The sequence below is a fragment of the Galeopterus variegatus genome, unplaced genomic scaffold (assembly GCF_000696425.1).
Source record: "Galeopterus variegatus unplaced genomic scaffold, G_variegatus-3.0.2 Scaffold4089, whole genome shotgun sequence".
In the NCBI taxonomy this organism is placed as follows: Eukaryota; Metazoa; Chordata; class Mammalia; order Dermoptera; family Cynocephalidae; genus Galeopterus; species Galeopterus variegatus.
The window spans coordinates 88,901-106,232 of NW_007730200.1; the positions used below are offsets into that span (position 1 = coordinate 88,901).

Below are 17,332 nucleotides of genomic sequence, written 5' to 3' on the forward strand. Positions count from 1 at the left end.
GGCAGGGAGAGGGCTCTGAGACAGACGGCTGCCAGAGCAGACCCTAGACATGTCCTGACTAGTGCTTGGGACTCCCCATCCTATGAAAGGCTGGTTCAGGCCAGAGGTGCAGTGTCAGAGGGACCTGGAGGAAGAGGGCTGGGAGGAGACGGTAGGTACTCAGAAAAGGTGCAGGGCGGGCCGGCCCGTGGCTCACTCGGGAGAGTGCGGTGCTGATAACACCAAGGCCATGGGTTTGGATCCCATATAGGGATGGCCGGTCAGCTCGCTGGCTGAGCGTGGTGCTGACAACACCAAGTCAAGGGTTAAGATCCCCTTACCGGTCATCTTTTGAAAAATAAGAAAAAAAAGAAAAGGTGCAGGGCTACAGGTATGGGAGCGGCACACACACACACACACACACACACACCCCTACTGTCAGGAGGAGAAATTCAAACCCCTCAGCCTTTGTCAGTCCCACAAAAGTAGGGCCGCAGCTCTTTTTGCCCCTGGAAGCTGATCCCTGGGGATGTGTATATATATTATGCATACCTGACCTCGTTTAATCCTCACAACCACTGATGAAGGAGGGGCTCTTATTACCCCCATTTGTACAGATGGGGACACTGAGGTTTAGAGAGGTCACTCCACTTGCCTGGAGCCCAATGACAGAGGCAGATTTCCAGCCCAGCTGATCTGGCCCCAGAGCCCTTTGCCCTTAAGGTTCTGCAGTGGCTCCAGCCCCATGTTCCCTCCTGCAGGATGCACCAGTCACCAGCCAGTATTAGGGGGCATGTGAGAATGCACATTCCTAGGCCTCACCAGGGGGCTTTTGGTTGGCGGCTCTGGGTGAGACCCAGGAATCTGCATTTTGACGCCCCTGGTGATTTTTTTTTTTTTCAATTTAACGTTTAGATAGAAAATTATTTTCTCAACATACAAAGGAAAACATCACAAATTGAATTTAAAGTCAATTGATAAGGAATAAATTTAACACACGAAGATTGACGTCTTTAATGAATAAAGAACTCTTAAAAATGAATTAGAAAAATCTTTTTTTTTTTTTTTGTCTTTTTCCGTGTCTGGCAACGGATCGCAACCCTCAGTGTCACCCCCGTACCGGACCGGGACCGGAACCCTAGGTGTTGCTCCCATGCCTCGCTCAGCCAGTGAGCGGGAACCGGTCTGTATGTGGGATCCGAACCCTCGGGCGGGAGCACCGCCGCGCTTCCCAAGTGGTGCACTATCCAGTGCGCCACCGGGCCAGCCCTAGAAAAATCTTAATAGAAATTTGGTGAAGGACATGAGCAGACAAGTCACACACGTGGCTAATAAATACATCCTAAGATGTTCTTGCAGGCAGGGGCAGTAGCCCACGGCCCCCGTCTCAGAACCCCGGGCATGCTCCGTTGCTCGCCTGGATGCAGGCGGGACAGCACGGCCACGGCCCCATTCCCCTGGTGATGCTGGTAGGTACTTTTGGTCCCAAAGACATACTTCGAGAGGCTTAGCTGGGCCAGTGGGCCGGGTGGAGGCAGGCAGGAGATGGCAGAAAGAGATCCCCCTCTTGTGCTCTGAGGGTGTGGTGCGAGGGAGTTGGGGCTTTGCGCTGAGGGCAAGTTGGGGATCCTTAGGGTTGGGGCTGAGGCAGGCAGAAGGACCCTGTCCTCTCGAAGGCCTGGTTCTGTCTCCCTTCCACTTCCCGGCAGCTGTGTGGTCTGAGGCCTGCCTCTCTTTTTTGCCTCGCCAGTAAGTTGGGGGCAGCAAACCCAGTTGGCTGGAGGCTGGGCCTGAGGCCCTGAGGCTGGGAAGGCTGAGCCGGCCTGGCTGGGGGTGGTGACAGGTTCTGGTTCCTGCTGCTGCCCGTTGTGGGGGCAGGGCTGGCTGGAGCTCATGTGGCTGGTGGGAGGCGAAGTGGGAGCCTCCTCGGCCTGCCCTGCCCCCACCCACCAGATTGTCACCAGTCTCTTTCCTGGGTCCCTTCCTCATCCTGCCCTGGTGTATCTCAGGCCATGCTATTTCAACTTTGTTTTCCCGTCTTTAGCCTGGTCCCCAAAATGGTACTTTGGTTGTCTGGGACACCTGGAGCCTCCTCTGCAGGAGAGGTAACCACAGAGCTGTTCAGAAATAATCTTCCGAGTGGTCCTGCCCAGGGTTAGGTCAGGGTTAGGTCAGGGTTAGGTTAGGGTTAGGTTAGGGTTAGGTTAGCTGGGCTCCAGCCCTGCTTCCTCACCTGCAGCTCCCCCACCCCCAACCCAGGCCGAGGAGAGGCAGAAGCTTTAGAGTGGGATTGTGTGGAGGTATCTGTGTGGCCCTGGAGAGTGTTTTTTTTTTTTTTTTTAAAAGATGACCGGTAAGGGGATCTCAACTCTTGGCTTGGTGCTGTCAGCACCACGCTTAGCCAGTGAGCGAACCGGCCATCCCAGTGATCCGAACCCATGGCCTTGGTGTTATCATCACCGCACTCTACCGAGTGAGCCACGGGCCGGCCCCCTGGAGAGTGTTTTTTCATGTTTTCCTTCATTGTCACACATTCATGGTGCTGTGGGAAATGCCATAGAGGAAAGGGACAGTACTGTGAGAACCCCTCACTGTGTCATGGGGCAAGATTTCCACTCTTCTCTTGGACCCCGTGACAAGCACAGCAGGCAGCACACCTGTAGAGTGTCACTCTTACCTGAACCAACTGGCCTAAAATCAGAATCCCAGATCTGCCACCACTAGCTCTGTGACCTTGGGCAAGTTACTTAACCTCTCTGTGCCACTGTGCCTTCATCGGTAAAATAGGGCTGACCTCTCTCTAAAGGTTGTTGTGAGGATATTAATATATGTCAGGCATTTAACGATTCCTGGCACAGAGGCAGCACCCAGTAAATGTTTGCTATGACTATTCACCTGGAAAGGAGAGGAAATGGAACTTGGGTGTGATGAAGCTGAGGAATGGACACAATGACCTTTTGACCATCGCTTCCAGTCCTGGCCCTTTTCATTAGCTCTCTTCCCCATCTCTGTGTGTCTACTTTAAAAACCGATTTCTGTGCTGGTCAGTTAGCTCAGCTGGTTAGAGCACAGTGTTACAACGTCAAGGTCAAGGGTTTGGATCCCTATATCAGCCAGCTGCCAAAAATAAAAATAAAAACTGATTTCTTTTTTGTTGGTAGGGGATGGGTTACATAGTATGTGGGTCCAGCATCTCGTAAGCACATAATAAGTGAAAATTTGTTGGTGACATATTTTGTTCAATAAATTTCTTTCTTTCTTTTTTTTCCCCTTTTTGTCTTTTTTCGTGACCGGTAACGGGATCGCAACCCTCGGTGTCGCGCCCGTACCACGACTGGCAACGGGATCGCAACCCTCGGTGTTGCACCTGCACTGCACTTAACCAGTGAGTGGACCAGTCTCTATATGGGATCCGAACCCTCGGCGGGAGCGCCGCCACGCTCCCAAGCGCCGCCCTCTACTGAGTGCGCCACCGGGCCGGCCCAATAAATTTCTTTTTAAAGTCATGATCTTTCAGGGCCGTCCGGTTAGCCCAGTTAGTTAGAGCGTGGTGCTCATAACACCGAGGTCCAGGGTTTGGTCCCTATACTGGCCAGCCACCAAAAAAAATAAAAAGGGCGGGCCAGTTAGCTCAGTTGGTTAGAATGTAGCCTTATAACAACAAGGTCATGGGTTTGGATCCCTGTAATGGCCAGCTGCCCAAAAAAGAAATGAGAATTTATCCTTTTTGGGCTGGCCAGTTAGCTCATTCGATAGAGTGTGGTGCTGATAACACCAAGGTCAAGCGTTTGGATTCCCATATTAGCCAGCACCGTCCACCCAACAACAAGAGCAACAAAAAGTCATGCTCTTTTTTTTTATGTTGGGTCGTCAAAGCAGATATTTTCCAAGCTATGCTGCCATGTTAGTTTGGAGATATATGATTATGTGCCTGTATTCAATTAATTCATCATTCATCCAACACACACTGATTTGTACCTACTGTTTGCTGGAGTAAGTGATGAACAAGGTAGATACAGGAGTAATAACTAGGAACCTACACATAAAAAGCAGTTTCATGGACAGTGATTGTTGGGGCGTCAGGAGCCTCAGGCGTCAGTCCTGGCCCTGCCGTGGGAGTTTCCAGGATGGGAGGCCCGGGCATCGCCCAGGAGTCATCTGGCCAAAGTGCTGAGTTCCACCCTGACCTGAAAGACAATGGGGTCAAGTGACCTCAGGAAGATCCCTTCCCTCCACAGGGACCCCTACATCTCCCTGGGCAAGCCGTCCCAGACAGTAAGGGTTAGCACTGCTACCTGAATAAGGAGGGGCCGTGATGGGGGGCCTCTGGGCCTCCTCGTACTCCAGCCACCCTTTCCAGCACCAAAAGGCCTTTCAGAGAATCTTACCTACGTTGATTCTCTATAATCAGGGCCTGAAGTTACTTAAAAATGGTCACAGACTCCAAGTGGGAGGGCTTTTGGAGATCAGCTAGCCAGCTCCCCTTAGGAGACCCAGAGAGGGGAACTGACTTGCCTAGAGACACACAGCGAAGTAGTGCTGAGCCCGGGCCTCCCTCCTTTCTCAGCCCCTATTCCCCTCAGCCCCACCCTCCCTGGGCCTCCTAATTAGGAGTGAAAGTAATTATCCTTCCCCAACAGTGAGGGGGAGGCAGTTCCTGAGCCTGGGAACCAGCTGATGTCATTGCAGTGTCACCATGGCGATTATTCCCCTGGATTAGGGGCCTGACCCTTGCAAAGCCAGGAAGCAGAGGGAGGAGTGAGGGACTGGCACTTCAATGTTGACGAAGTCCTTTCACAGTCATTCTCAGGAGTGCGCTGAGCCCTACTCTGTGCTGCGTTGCGCGCTTGCTACTTTAGAGCCTCTGTCTTCATTGGTGATTGGAAGGAGGCTATTATGATCTCCATTTTACAGATGTGGAAACTGAGGCTGGAGAGGTTAAGTCATTGGCCCAAGATCACTCAGTAAGTGGGAGACTGAACCTGTGTTAGTACCAGCACTGTCTGGCTCTGTGCCCGCACTTGGTGATAGGAAGCTCCCTCCCCATATTTTAATTGACAGCTCCTTTTACAGATGGGGAACCAAGGCCAGAGGCCTTAGATTCAGGGTTTCTGCATCTGAAACTATGTTTTTCTGTCTTTGAGTGCCTTACCTTCCCTGAATCCCCCTTCCTAAAGGGCTCCCCCAGCATGAGTCACCGTGATGGCCCAGGGCTTCCTGGAAGATGCTGGGTAGGTTCTGGCTCCTGGGTGGGTTGGTGTGTGTATCCACTCCATTAATTTCTGGTCTGATGGGAACTAGCACATCCAGGCCTTTCTTTTTAGTCTAGATCAGAACAAAGAAGGAAGTAGAACCCCACAGATAAGTGGGGAACAAACAAGGACCCCTGAGCCCTGGGAGATGTGCAGAGGACCCGACAGGTGCAGCCATGGCTGTATATGTGTGTGTCCTCGGGTGAGGGTGCAGCTCAGCACTGCAGCTGAATGACTCCATGCCTGGGAGCAGCCTGAGCTCATCATCCTGGAAATTCCCAAGCTCCTGGGCCCTGTGTCCTGGTCTGACCTGTTTTCAGGACAGTGCAGCCCCCATGGAGGAAATCCAGGCAGCTGGTGGGGTCTGGAACAGATGGCTGCCGAGGTGGACAGTGAAGTCTCTGGAAGCTAAGGAACAGTTCCCTGTCCCATGAGTATTTCCCAGCCTTCATTCTGTCCTTCAAAAGCCTCAGGGGAGGACAAGCTGTTCCTCATATTTTAATTCCTTTAGTATCAAAGTCCTTTCTGATATCTCACTTGAGTCCCTCTAGTACTTGAGTTTTCCATGGAATTCTCCGAAGAGGAGGGCAGTGGTGGGGTGGTAGGGTTCCTCCCCGGAGCTTGGAACTCTGTTCTGAAATGCTATCTCTCCCCCCCAGTTCACTCCCCTCCTATGGCGGTGGCCTCAGAAGCCATCCTGGCAGGCTCCAGGAAGCCACCAGGGCCTGTCAAAGGCTCACTGATTGAGCCTTCCGTGTGGCTGTCTCACCGCCCTCCTTTCTGGGCACCAACTTTGTCCTTTGGCACAGCCCTTACTCAGCTGGTCACTTAAGAACTCCCCCAGGCTCTCAGCGGGTAGGGCCACATCCTGGCTAGGGTGAGGGCTGGGACAGCCCTAGGAACTTTGGAAAGAACCTTTCAGGCAGGATGGGCTGGCTGTGAAGGGTCAGGAGTCGGTCAGACAAGGGTTTGCATCCTGGTGGCTCTGGACATTTGTGCTAAGCTCTGTGACCCTAGGCAGGGAACTTTACTTTGCTGTGGCTCAGTTTCCATATCTGTAAAATAGAGCTAATAAGTGTTTGTGTGTGTGTGTGCGTGGTAAGACTTACGTATGATAGTTCGTGTAAGGCACTTGGCACTGCGCCCACCACTCAGAGTGCACCGAAGAAATGTGAATGGGTTATTATTAGCCTAATACTTCTTAGCTAAGGCTTCTGCTTTGAGTTGGGGATTTCTGGTCAGGCTCTTCCCTAGCCTAATACTTTTTTTTTTTCCTTTTTGTCTTTTTTACTGACCGGTAACGGGATCGCAACCCTCGGTGTCGCGCCCCCACCGCGCTCAGCCAGTGAACGGGAACCGGTCTCCACATGGGATCCGAACCCTCGGCGGGAGCATTGCCATGCCACCGGGCCGGCCCAAGCCTAATACTTCTTAGCTAAGGCTTCTGCTTTGAGTTGGGGATTTCTGGTCAGGCTCTTCCTCCTGACTCCCTGGCCCCATCTCCTGGCTGGCTGCTGTCTCAGGGGGGCTGCAGGCTGAGGCCCTTTCTGCTCCCCAGGCCTGACTCCGGTCCTCTCCCCTCCCTCTTGGGGCCTCCAGGTGCGCTACAAGGAGGAGTTTGAGAAGAACAAGGGCAAAGGTTTCAGTGTGGTGGCAGACACGCCTGAGCTCCAGAGAATCAAGAAGACCCAGGACCAGATCAGTAACGTGAGTAAGCTCCTACCCCTGCAGTGCCCACGCCGTCCGCTGCCCTCCCTGCCAGCCTGGCAGGCATGAATGAGGCCCGTTCCTCCACTGCCCTGCTCTTGGGCGGACCTAGCTGGCGGCCACTTGGGCAGAGGGCAGGGAAGGGTGTGGAGTTCCCTGATGCCTTTTCTTTGTGCATCCCCAGACTCCCTCCCTGCCAGACTCAGCCCACATAGCATTTCCTCTTTGAAGGGGATATACTTTTGCAGGGGGTATATGGGGGGCCTGTGTGCTAAATGTGAAGCTGTTTTTCTTTTTTTCTGGGTATGGTGGGTGTCAGGGTGCAGACTGGATGTTTCATCTTAGCACAAAAGTCAAAACTGGGGGGTGGGGTGGGGAAGGGCAGGCCCCCCCCTCCCCCGCCTGCCTTGGGTGCTGACATTGCAGTCATTTCCGCCCTTCCTCGGCCTCCTCCCCCATCTTGGCCTGCTCTTCCTTCCTGTGTAAAAACCCCAGCCGGCTCTGCCTGCCAGACCTTGTACCCCATGGTATGGGCCCTCCTGAGCCTCAGGTGGCCAGCAGTGTCAGGCTGCGGCAGGGGTGCGGGTGGAGAGTGGGCGGTGGATCGATGGTCCTCGGCATCGTGTGCCCTCCACAACATCTGTGGCCAGAGAAAGGGCCTTGATTTCCTGCTTGGCAGAGCCACAGACCAGCAGCTTATGTGGCTCTGGGCATGTGGAGAGTATTGCCTTTGGGGCTTTGGGCATGTGGGGGAAGGGAGTGCTGTGAGCCACCACATGGAACCAGGGCAGGGGCCCCATACACAGAGTCCTGGGGCACACAATACTGCATGGTTTTCCCAGCCAGCCTGGGCTCGGAGGTTCCACAAATGAAGGATTGGGCAAGTGTTTGTCTTCATGTCTGTAACAAGAAGGGGTTGACCAGTTGCCCAGTGTTGCTGTGGGTGGAGGGCCCAGATTTCAGGTGGCCTATGTAAGCACCCACCCCCTTCCCATCCCTCCACTTGTCCTTGTCAGGGCACACCTTCTAGAGGTTGGCTGTGCCATACTTGGAGTGGGCTGCTTGGGTAGGTCGGGGGGATTTCAGAAGCACAGGGCAGCCAGCAGAACCAGGCATACCCAAAACTGTGGCTTTCAAACTGTGACTTCAGCCTACAATAAAAAACACATTTTACATCATTACCCACCAAACAAGCATACAGTTTTTTAGAGAAAAAATAGAATCAAAACTTTCATGAACAAGTACTTACTACTTGGAGGACTTTCAGATCTTTTCTGTTCCATTTTATTTTGTAAAGATGCAGGTTGTAGACTTACTAAGTAAACTTTGCAAATGGTTGTTGATCTGTAGTGGCCTGAGGAATTGGAGTGCTTCCTTTGGGCTAGGAGGGCATGCCTCAGAGGGCTCTAATCCGTCTTCTCCCTCAAAAGGCCTGTCACAGTTGCCGCTTTATATGCTAGGGCCTGGCCTCCCACCCCGAGCTCCCCTTCTGGCCCGACACTCCACAGGGTAATGAGGGTTTGTGTCTTACAGCTCTCAACATGGAAAGTGGGGGAGGGGGGAGATAGCCTCGGTAATGGGGAATGGCTCACAAAGCTGGAATCTTGGCTCTTTAGCCTCTGTGGCTTTTCACTGTGACGACCCTTGTCTTTTATCATTGACATTTGCTCCTGGTTTGCAACCCCAACCCCCCAGCACGTTCACTCATTGCTTCTTCCTGTGGGTTTTGGAGGAAGGGAGACAAGCAACTCCAGTCATCCCTGCCTCCCTTTCTGGAAGGCTTCCAGAATACTCCCTACTCAGCCTATTCCACCTGCTATCTCCCCTACTACATTAGAGGTGTTAATGTCCTAGTAACAAAACTCACTGTGGCTAAGACATCCACACCTAAGGAGATAACCATCTTATCGTTAACCACAGGGCTGCAATTAGCTGATTGTCCTCTGCTCTGAGCAGGGAGAGGTGACTTGAACCTGACCCTGTTGCTGTTTTTGCAGCTTCAGCTGAGACCTGTGAAGTGTGATCACAAAGCTGGAAGACTCTTGGTTTTAATGAATGCAGTTAAAGTCTGTCAGATGTGGGCCTCCAAACACATGCATTACAATCACTTGTGGAGTTTACTGAAAATGCAGACTCAAGGGCCTCCTCACTGAGGCTGTCAGAATCAGCATCCCTGGGAGTGGGGCCCAGGGATCAGCATATTAAACCTGTTCCCTGTGTGCCTGTGATGCTCCTGAAGTTTGAGAGCCATCACCTTAAAGTCTGGAAAAGCTTCAGCAACCCCTAAGTCAGAGGCCACCAGACCTGGCTGTGTCCCAGAACCCCAAGGGAACTTTAAACCATGCTTAGAACCATTGCTAAGTTGCCCCAACCTCTCCAGAAAAGTGTAAGGAAAGATAGTGTTTAGAGCCACACCTTTCATATCCAAAATAGTGTTTCTGTATGTAACTTGTCACTCACTGCCCAGATTAGCACCAAATGACTCCTAGTTGTTTCTAAAGGTCAGATCATCTTGCAGAGAGACACAGATTTGCTTCCCTAGAGGAATATGCTGCAGACAGCTTTTGCCAGCCAGAGCATTTTAAAAACAAGTGTCTGTCTCCTCAGGGGGTGTTTGCTTTGGATATGTGCAGTCTGTCATCAGTACTGCTAAGAGGCCTAGGATCCCAGCTTCTGTCATTTCTGGGCCAGGCGGGCCTCAGTTTACTCATTTGTAAAAATGGGGACCATAGCCCCTATCTTAAAAGGTAGTTGCAAGGAAAATACCAAGACGCAGTCTGTCATCAGTCCTGCTAAGAGGCCTAGGATCCCAGCTTCTGTCATTTCTGGGCCAGGCGGGCCTCAGTTTACTTATTTGTAAAAATGGGGACCATAGCCCCTATCTTAAAAGGTAGTTGCAAGGAAAATACCAAGAACTTGGCATATTATAAACGTTGTCAATATTATTATTACTTTCAAGACTGACCTTTCTGCTTTCTACACTGTAGCTAAAGAAAGGATATGAAGTAAAATTTGGCTGAAAGTTTTGCTAATGAGAACGTATAGAACATTTTGAGAAAGATGGTAGGAAGTTATACATTTGTGATGAGTAATTGTGTCATCGTTAAAGCCATCTCTAAAGGGTTGAGAGGCCTGGGCCCATGCTCTGGGACGAATCTTATAGGGGTACTTCAGAAAGTTCATGGAAAGGGCCGGCCCGGTGGCGCACTGGAGAGTGCGCCAGTTGGGAGCGCGGCGCTCCCGCTGAGGGTTCGGATCCCATGTGGTGACCGGTTCCCGCTCACTGGCTGAGCGAATCTTATAGGGGTACTTCAGAAAGTTCATGGAAAGGGCCGGCCCGGTGGCGCACTGGAGAGTGCGCCAGTTGGGAGCGCAGCGCTCCCACCGAGGGTTCGGATCCCATGTGGTGACCGGTTCCTGCTCACTGGCTGAGCACGGTGTGGGCACAACACTGAGGGTTGCAATCCCGTTGCCAGTCCCTGGTACGGGCGCGACACCGAGGGTTGCGTGGGCGCAACACTGAGGGTTGCAATCCCGTTGCCAGTCCCTGGTACGGGCGCGACACCGAGGGTTGCGATCCCGTTGCCGGCCAGTAAAAAAGACAAAAAGGAAAAAAAAAAAAAGTTCATGGAAAAATGGAATTAAAAGACTATATGAATCTTTTCATGAACTTTCTGAAGACCCCCTCATACATTCAGAATCCTGGCCTTTGGTCATGAGCTCTAATGGCTTTAATGGATGGCAGAGTTTAATTGCTGGAGCCCCTTGACGGGGGGCCCTGCTTTTATTTACTTACATATTGATTTTCTGTGTACAATTTTATGTCTAGGACTTTTTCTTTTTTGTGAAATAGAACACACAGTAACACCTACAGTAAACACTTGTTTGCTCACCATTCCTGTCAAGAAGTGGAACATGACATTACTTTAGCCCTGTCAGATAGTTTGCAGAGTGTAAAACTGCAAACTATCATATAGCGAGCACCTATCATATATTTACTTAACTTACTTATGAGGGAACCAGCTAGAGATTAAAGCTGGAGAATATGAGAGGTAAATGCTAGTAAGTGAAAGGAAGTACTGGATGCAGTTAGGTGCACAACTGGGTTAATATCCTACCATTGGCTACGTACTGGTTAATGTCCTACAGGACAATAAAACCATAAACTTTGAAGATATCTTTGCTATAGGCAGAAATCCTTTGCATCTCTGTCAGCCAAAAATAACTAGCATTTTATATTCTATAAGTTAGTTTCAGTCTCTAGACTGGGCGCAATCAATAGTAAATAGTTAAATAAAGTTTCATCTCCAGAGTTCAACGGTCTGCAGGCAGGCTGGTTGGACAGTCCTCTAGTATGATTTTGAGTGCAGATACTTTTCTTTTTCTTTATAGGTTTAATATATAACTGTGCATTCCTATACATTATAGTTTTGTTTTTCCTAATTTTGAACATGTTGTATGTAATTCTTTGTGTCTCGCTTCCTTTGTTAGAAATAACATAGGGTTTAAAGATTCATCTATATGTTTGCATATAGCGGTAGCGTGTTATTTTTCATTGCTGTATAGTATTCCATTGTAAGATTATACCACGTTTTATTGATTCTGTTGTTGACGGACATTTGGATTGTTTCCAGGTGCTATGGACATCTCATATATATCTTCTGGTGCTTATGTGGAGTGGAATTGCTGGCTCTTAGAGTGTATGTTCCTTCAACTATACCAGATAATGCTGAATGACTTTCCAAGTGGCTGTACTGATTGACCCTCCTATCACCAGTGATGAGAGTATCCATTACTCCACATCCTCAGACTTATGCATGTTAGCCATTTTGATCATGCGTCGTGGTATCTTATTGTGGTTTTAATTTGCATTTCTCCGGTTATTAGTAACGTTGAGCACAGATTTATATTTGTTTTTAAAATAAAGTATTGTGAATCTCTAATAAGGAGCAGTATTGCCTGGTGGTTGAACTCTGGCTCTGATGTTAGAACTGGATTCTGACTTAACCCACCACTTACCCATCCCTTGAGTCTTGGTTTAACCCATCTGTACAACGGGGATGATAATGTCATGTTGTTCTCCCGCTGGCTGAGAAGGGGAAACGAGTAATGCGTGTAAGGGCACAAAATAGGACCTCGACAAATGGGAGACATTGTTATTCAAAAAAAAAAGCCCTGGCTAGTGAGTTGATGATTCCATTCAAAGCCTGATGTTTCCTCTTTCACCACGAGGTAGAGTCATGTGGGGAGCAACAGGTAGAGAGTCAGACTTTTATTTTCCACCACAGTCAGGAAAGTCAGGGGTTTGAGAAAAGGGAACATCAGCCAGAAGAGCTTTGGACTGGATCTGGCTATTCATCCCAGAGACCCGGCCAGTAGAGGCCTGGCTGAAAGGGGAGGGTCCTTAGGTCCTTAGGCCCGGGCCCCTGCATCCATATGCTCCTGGACCTCATGGGCACAGGTAGACTGTGGCCTCCTGCCATGGAGGCCCAGGACAGCCCCAAGCTGGGGCTCTGCTCACGTGTCTGGGCTTATGGTGATCCTCATTCAGGGCTCTTAGAAGATCAGAACTTTGCTGAGCTTGGAACAGGGATCAGCCAGGTCCTCGGAGTCTGGAAGATGTTTCTTTGCCTTTTGCATGTGCTGACACCCCCTCATGTCTGCGGTTCAGAAGTCGTTTAACTTCTGAGCCTCATTTTCCTCTTCTGCAAAATGAAAATTAAAGTGTCCATGTTGGGCTGGCCAGTTGCTCAGCTGGTAGAGCATGCTGCTGATAGCACCAAGGTCAAGGGTTTGGATTCCCATACTGGCCGGCCACCAAAAAAACCAAAACACAAAACAAAAGTGTCCACGTCCAACTATTTTTTAAGGTGATTATTGTCGGGGTCAGGGGAGGTAACAGTCGAAGAGCTTTTAGTGAACTCAGTGTGAACTCAGAGCTGTGCAGATGTGAAGGTTATGAATATTCATAGTAGCAGGTGGGCGTGCATCGGCGGCGGGAGGGTGTCTTGTGTATGGGTGCCACTGCTCCCGCTGCCTGGGTCAGCTGGCCCTAATTTTATATATATTTGCCCATGTGTAGTGTTTGAAGGAGCAAGATCAATTCCACCAGCCACTTGTGGAAATTTACACATGTCCACACTTGATTTCAGCTTCGAGTTTGCTTAGGTTCCTAGAGATGGTTGGGGTCCTTAGGACCACCTGGGAGCAAATGGTACCACGGCCTATTCACAGATGAGGTGACTGAGGCCCAAAGGGGAAAAAGACTCTAGCAAGGTCACACAAGTAAGAGAAGGGCTCTTGATTCCCCAGGGATGAGGCATGGGGGTGAGGGGGCAGTGCCACCTGTGATGAGGGACACTGATGGGGGACAGAACCAGGCTTTGGCTCCTCGGCCACCCCCTGCCTTTGATAAAGGGCCTAGGCACACCCTCTACCCCAGGGCTCCCTGTCCCCCATCATGAATGTAGATAGAGTCACACCCATGGAAAGGCCGTCACCCACGGTAGCTGGGCCCCCAACTTCAGGGACACCTGTCTTTCCAGGCCACCTGCTGGCACCCTCAGAGCCCAGTACAGACCTCTGTCCCCTCCACATCTGCACTTCCCTTACTGGTCACTGGTTCTCAGGGTCAGGCTTCCTTTCATGAATAGAAAAGTAAACAAGGGGAGCTGACCTTTCCCACCCCCAGGACAAAAGTCAGAAGGCAGGTGCCTTGTGTTGTGAGCCTGGAGACCTCAGGAGGGTGCCTCCTTCCCTTGTCTTGTCCCCACCTAACCCACCAGTGGACAGGGGACACTAAGGGAGTGGGGCTGAGGAGATCCACCTTTTATCTGTGAGAACTTCACCCCTGGGTACCCTTCTGAGTGGGAGTTGGGGGGTCTGATGGATTTCCAGTCTGGCCGGTGCTGCTGCGGCCCCCTCAGGAATATGCTCAGCCTGTTTTGCCATTTGGGTGTAGGTCCCTGCCTGGGCATGGAGGGAAGGGGCAGGGAAAAAGAGGGGCCTGTCCTGACCCAAACCCCTAAATGAGATGCTCTCTGCCTCCAGCCTGGACTCCTCCTAGACTGTCTCCTGCGCTGTTATGTAGCCAGGATCCTGGAGAACAGGAAGTGAGAACCAGCTTCCCGTCAGGTGCCCAAGGCCTGGAGAGAATTCAGGGCCTGGGCCTGCCTGGGATAGGACCAGTTTCTCTCCTTGTCCTCCTGTCCTGTTTTCCGAGTTTCCCCTGGGGGGGTGCAGGAGAGCTGTTCAACCTGTCATTCTCTGTCCCACTTCCTCCACCACCCCCAGGCCAGCCCAGCACCACAGAGCCTGCCGACCCTGGGCCTTAGCACCACCAGCAAGGTGGGGGATGGGCAACAAGTCCCAGTGGGGAGACAGGAAGAAAACCCTAGAACTCCTGGGTTTGGTCTTCTTCATCTCATATCTTTTTTATTCGTTTTTTTTGTGTGTAAATTTTACAACATACATTCCATATTTATAAATGATACTTCTGTGTAATTTATAAAATAGATGTGATTTGGGAGGATTGTGCTAAAACAATATTTAACCAACAGGAGTCTGCAAAGTACGAGAGCCCTCGAAAAGTTTGTGGAAAAAGAGAATTAAAAGGTCATACAAATCTTTCCGTGAACTTTTTGAGGTATCCTTGTATGTTGGCAAGCAGGGGTCAGCAGACTTTCTCTGTGAAGGGCCAGGTAGTAAATAGTTTAGGCTTTGTGGGCCGTGTGGTCTCTGGCAGCTCCTCAGCTCTGCAGTTGTACCACGAGGGCTGCGGGGAGCATAGGGTGTGGCTGTGTCCCAATAAAACTATTTCTGGGACTGAAATTTGAATTTCGGAGAAATTTCATGTGTCACAAAATATCATTCCTCTTTCGGTCCTCCCTACCCGCCCCCCCAGCATTAAAATATGTAGGAACCATCCTTAGTTCATGGGCTGTGAGCAGACAGGCCGTGGGCTGGATTTGGCTCATGACCGTAGTTTGCCAGCTTCTGCTATAGACCCCTGGTTCTCAAACTTGAGCCTGCTTCACACTCACCTGGGGAGCTTCTTAAAATTGCATATTCTGGAACACCAGCCCTGACTTTGTAGATTTTCTGGAAGGCCCTGGAATCTGCATTCTAATAAGCAGTCCAGGTGAGTCAGAAGCAGGTAGTCTGGAGATCAGATTTTAAGAAACGCGGCTCTGGAGGGTCTCCAGGGTCCTGGGCTGTTCAGTTCAGCCGCCCTGAGGCCTGGGGCGTAAAGTGCTGCGGGAGGCCCCAGGATCAGAATAATTGGCCCCATCACCACCTTCTAGGATCTTCCATTCAGTGGGGGACACCAGTCACTGACTGCACAGCCTGGTCCTGTGTACTGTGGGAGTGGGTGCAGGGCCCTGGATTCAGCCTGGGAGCCAGGGCCAGGGTCCCAAGGATGAGGTGCTGTGGGGGACCTTGAAGGATGAAAGAAGGCCGGGCCACCCTTGAGTAGTGAGGACGGGCTGCCTCCAGGCATCCTAAATCCCTTCCCCACCCCACCACCATTTGTCTGGATGACCTTGGGCAGGTTCCTTAGCCTCTCTGGGTATCAAGGATAGGATAGTGGCTGTCTGAAAAGCTCGTGGGGAGGATTAAGTGAGCTAATATGCATGGAGGGCTAGGGCCACCACATAGTGTCTCTTTCCCTTGTCATCCCCCACCACCATCTGCCCGTGGATGGGGGACACTTAGGGAGTGGGCTGGGAGATTTACCTTCTGGGCTTGTTTTAGGGATCTGAGAGCAGGGCATTGGCCCTGTGGATTGGGGGTTCTCAGTCTGGCTCTCTCCCCACAAAATCGTCTCAGCTGGAGGTCTTTTGGCATTTGGGGCAACAATATATGCATGCGAGGTTCTATGACTTACGTGACTGGGGAGTTCAGGGGTCTTGTTTCAGTCACAGTTGGGCCATCCAGGCTCCTTGTTGCTCTTGCTCAGCTTTGTTCTTCCAAAGGGCTCTCTCCACGGGGAGGGCGAGATGGCTGCAAGCAGCTGCAGACCTACGTTCCCCCACCCGCTTCCTCTTAGCACCTGCAGAAAGACCCCTGCAGGTTTCTGATCAGCCCAGCCTGAGTCGCGTGCCCATCCCTGAGCCAATCACTGTGCAGAGGACTGGTCTCTCTGGCCAGGTCTGCGTCTGAGTGCCATTGAGCCAACCTCTCTCTCCTTTTCTCCTTCTCCCTCCTAAGCACTGGCCACCCATCCCCCAAACATCCATGCACGTGAATACCCAGAATGCCTGACCTGTGCTCTCCTTCCCTTTGTACCTTCAAATCCTCCTTGTCCTTCAAAGCTTAGCTCCAAGGTCATCTCTTCCAGGAGGCCTTCCCCTGACTCCCCAGGAGGAAGGAACTCAGTCCCCTGTTAAGACTGCTCACTTCTTCCCACTCTGCAGAACAGTTCCCTGTTGGAGAGTCTCCTTCCTGGTAGACCAACCTCCTTGAAGGTGGGACCCACTTTTCCTTCTTATTTATCCTATTGGCCCTAGCAGATGGGCCAGGTCCAGACACAGAGTGGATCCCATAAACGTGGAAGGAAGGACCTGCAGAGAACAAAGCAGCGCCGCCTGTGGTCACAGGAATACACTGCCTTCACAGAAGCAGGTTTCCCTCCTTCATTCCTGGTCACTCTGCCATCACAGGAAGGAGTGGACGGTACATGGTGTCCACGGGGAGCGTCATCCCACGTGCATGTGCCACGGGCCGTCTGGGCCCTGCTCAGTGGGTGGCCCAGATTATCATCACCTGCATTTCTTGTGTGTAGTTCTTGCTACAGATGCACCCAACATGAGTCTCCATGTGCCTGTGGTCACAGGAATACACTGCATTCACAGAAGCAGGTTTCCCTCCTTCATTCCTGGTCACTCTGCCATCACAGGAAGGAGTGGACGGTACATGGTGTCCACGGGGAGCATCATCCCACGTGCATGTGCCACGGGCCGTCTGGGCCCTGCTCAGTGGGTGGCCCAGATTCTCATCACCTGCATTTCTTGTGTGTAGTTCTTGCTACAGATGCACCCAACATGAGTCTCCATGCCCACCTGAGATGCGGGTGCCTGGGAACAGGGATTGTGTCTCTTCCCCTGTCCCATATTGGGCTGGGCACTGGGCTTGGTGCTTGGGGAGGGTTAGAGGAGCTGGACTGCAGGGCGAGGTCTGAAGCTGCGGCATCACACCGCACTGAGCAGCTAGAGGCAGGGAGGCCAGTGGGCACAGGGAGCTGTGGGTGGTTCCTCCCCTCGTCCTGGCCTTGCTGGCTGATGCCGCTGGCGTCAAGCTGACCTGAGTCTCAGTCCTCAAAGAACATGAAGCCCAATTTAAGACTCTTGGGTGTTGGTGATGGAGGTGAGGTCAATAGTGCACTGTGGGGGCAA

General features: G+C 51.4%; 1 protein-coding gene and 1 long non-coding RNA gene across 2 annotated transcripts in view; one reads left to right on the top strand and one right to left on the bottom strand.

The window, feature by feature from the left end:
• LASP1 (LIM and SH3 protein 1) overlaps positions 1-17,332 on the top strand; it is a 44,207-nt gene that overhangs the window by 22,269 nt on the left and 4,606 nt on the right. Inside the window, exon 4 of the mRNA XM_008586728.1 lies at positions 6,831-6,938. Within this exon, the coding sequence (XP_008584950.1) occupies positions 6,831-6,938 (108 nt within the window). The remainder of the gene's footprint in view (positions 1-6,830; positions 6,939-17,332) is intronic.
• Positions 12,196-15,913, bottom strand: LOC103602315. The gene is made up of 2 exons (XR_551520.1): positions 15,826-15,913; positions 12,196-12,643 (listed from the first exon to the last, which is right to left on the bottom strand). It is a non-coding gene; the product is annotated as an uncharacterized LOC103602315 (long non-coding RNA).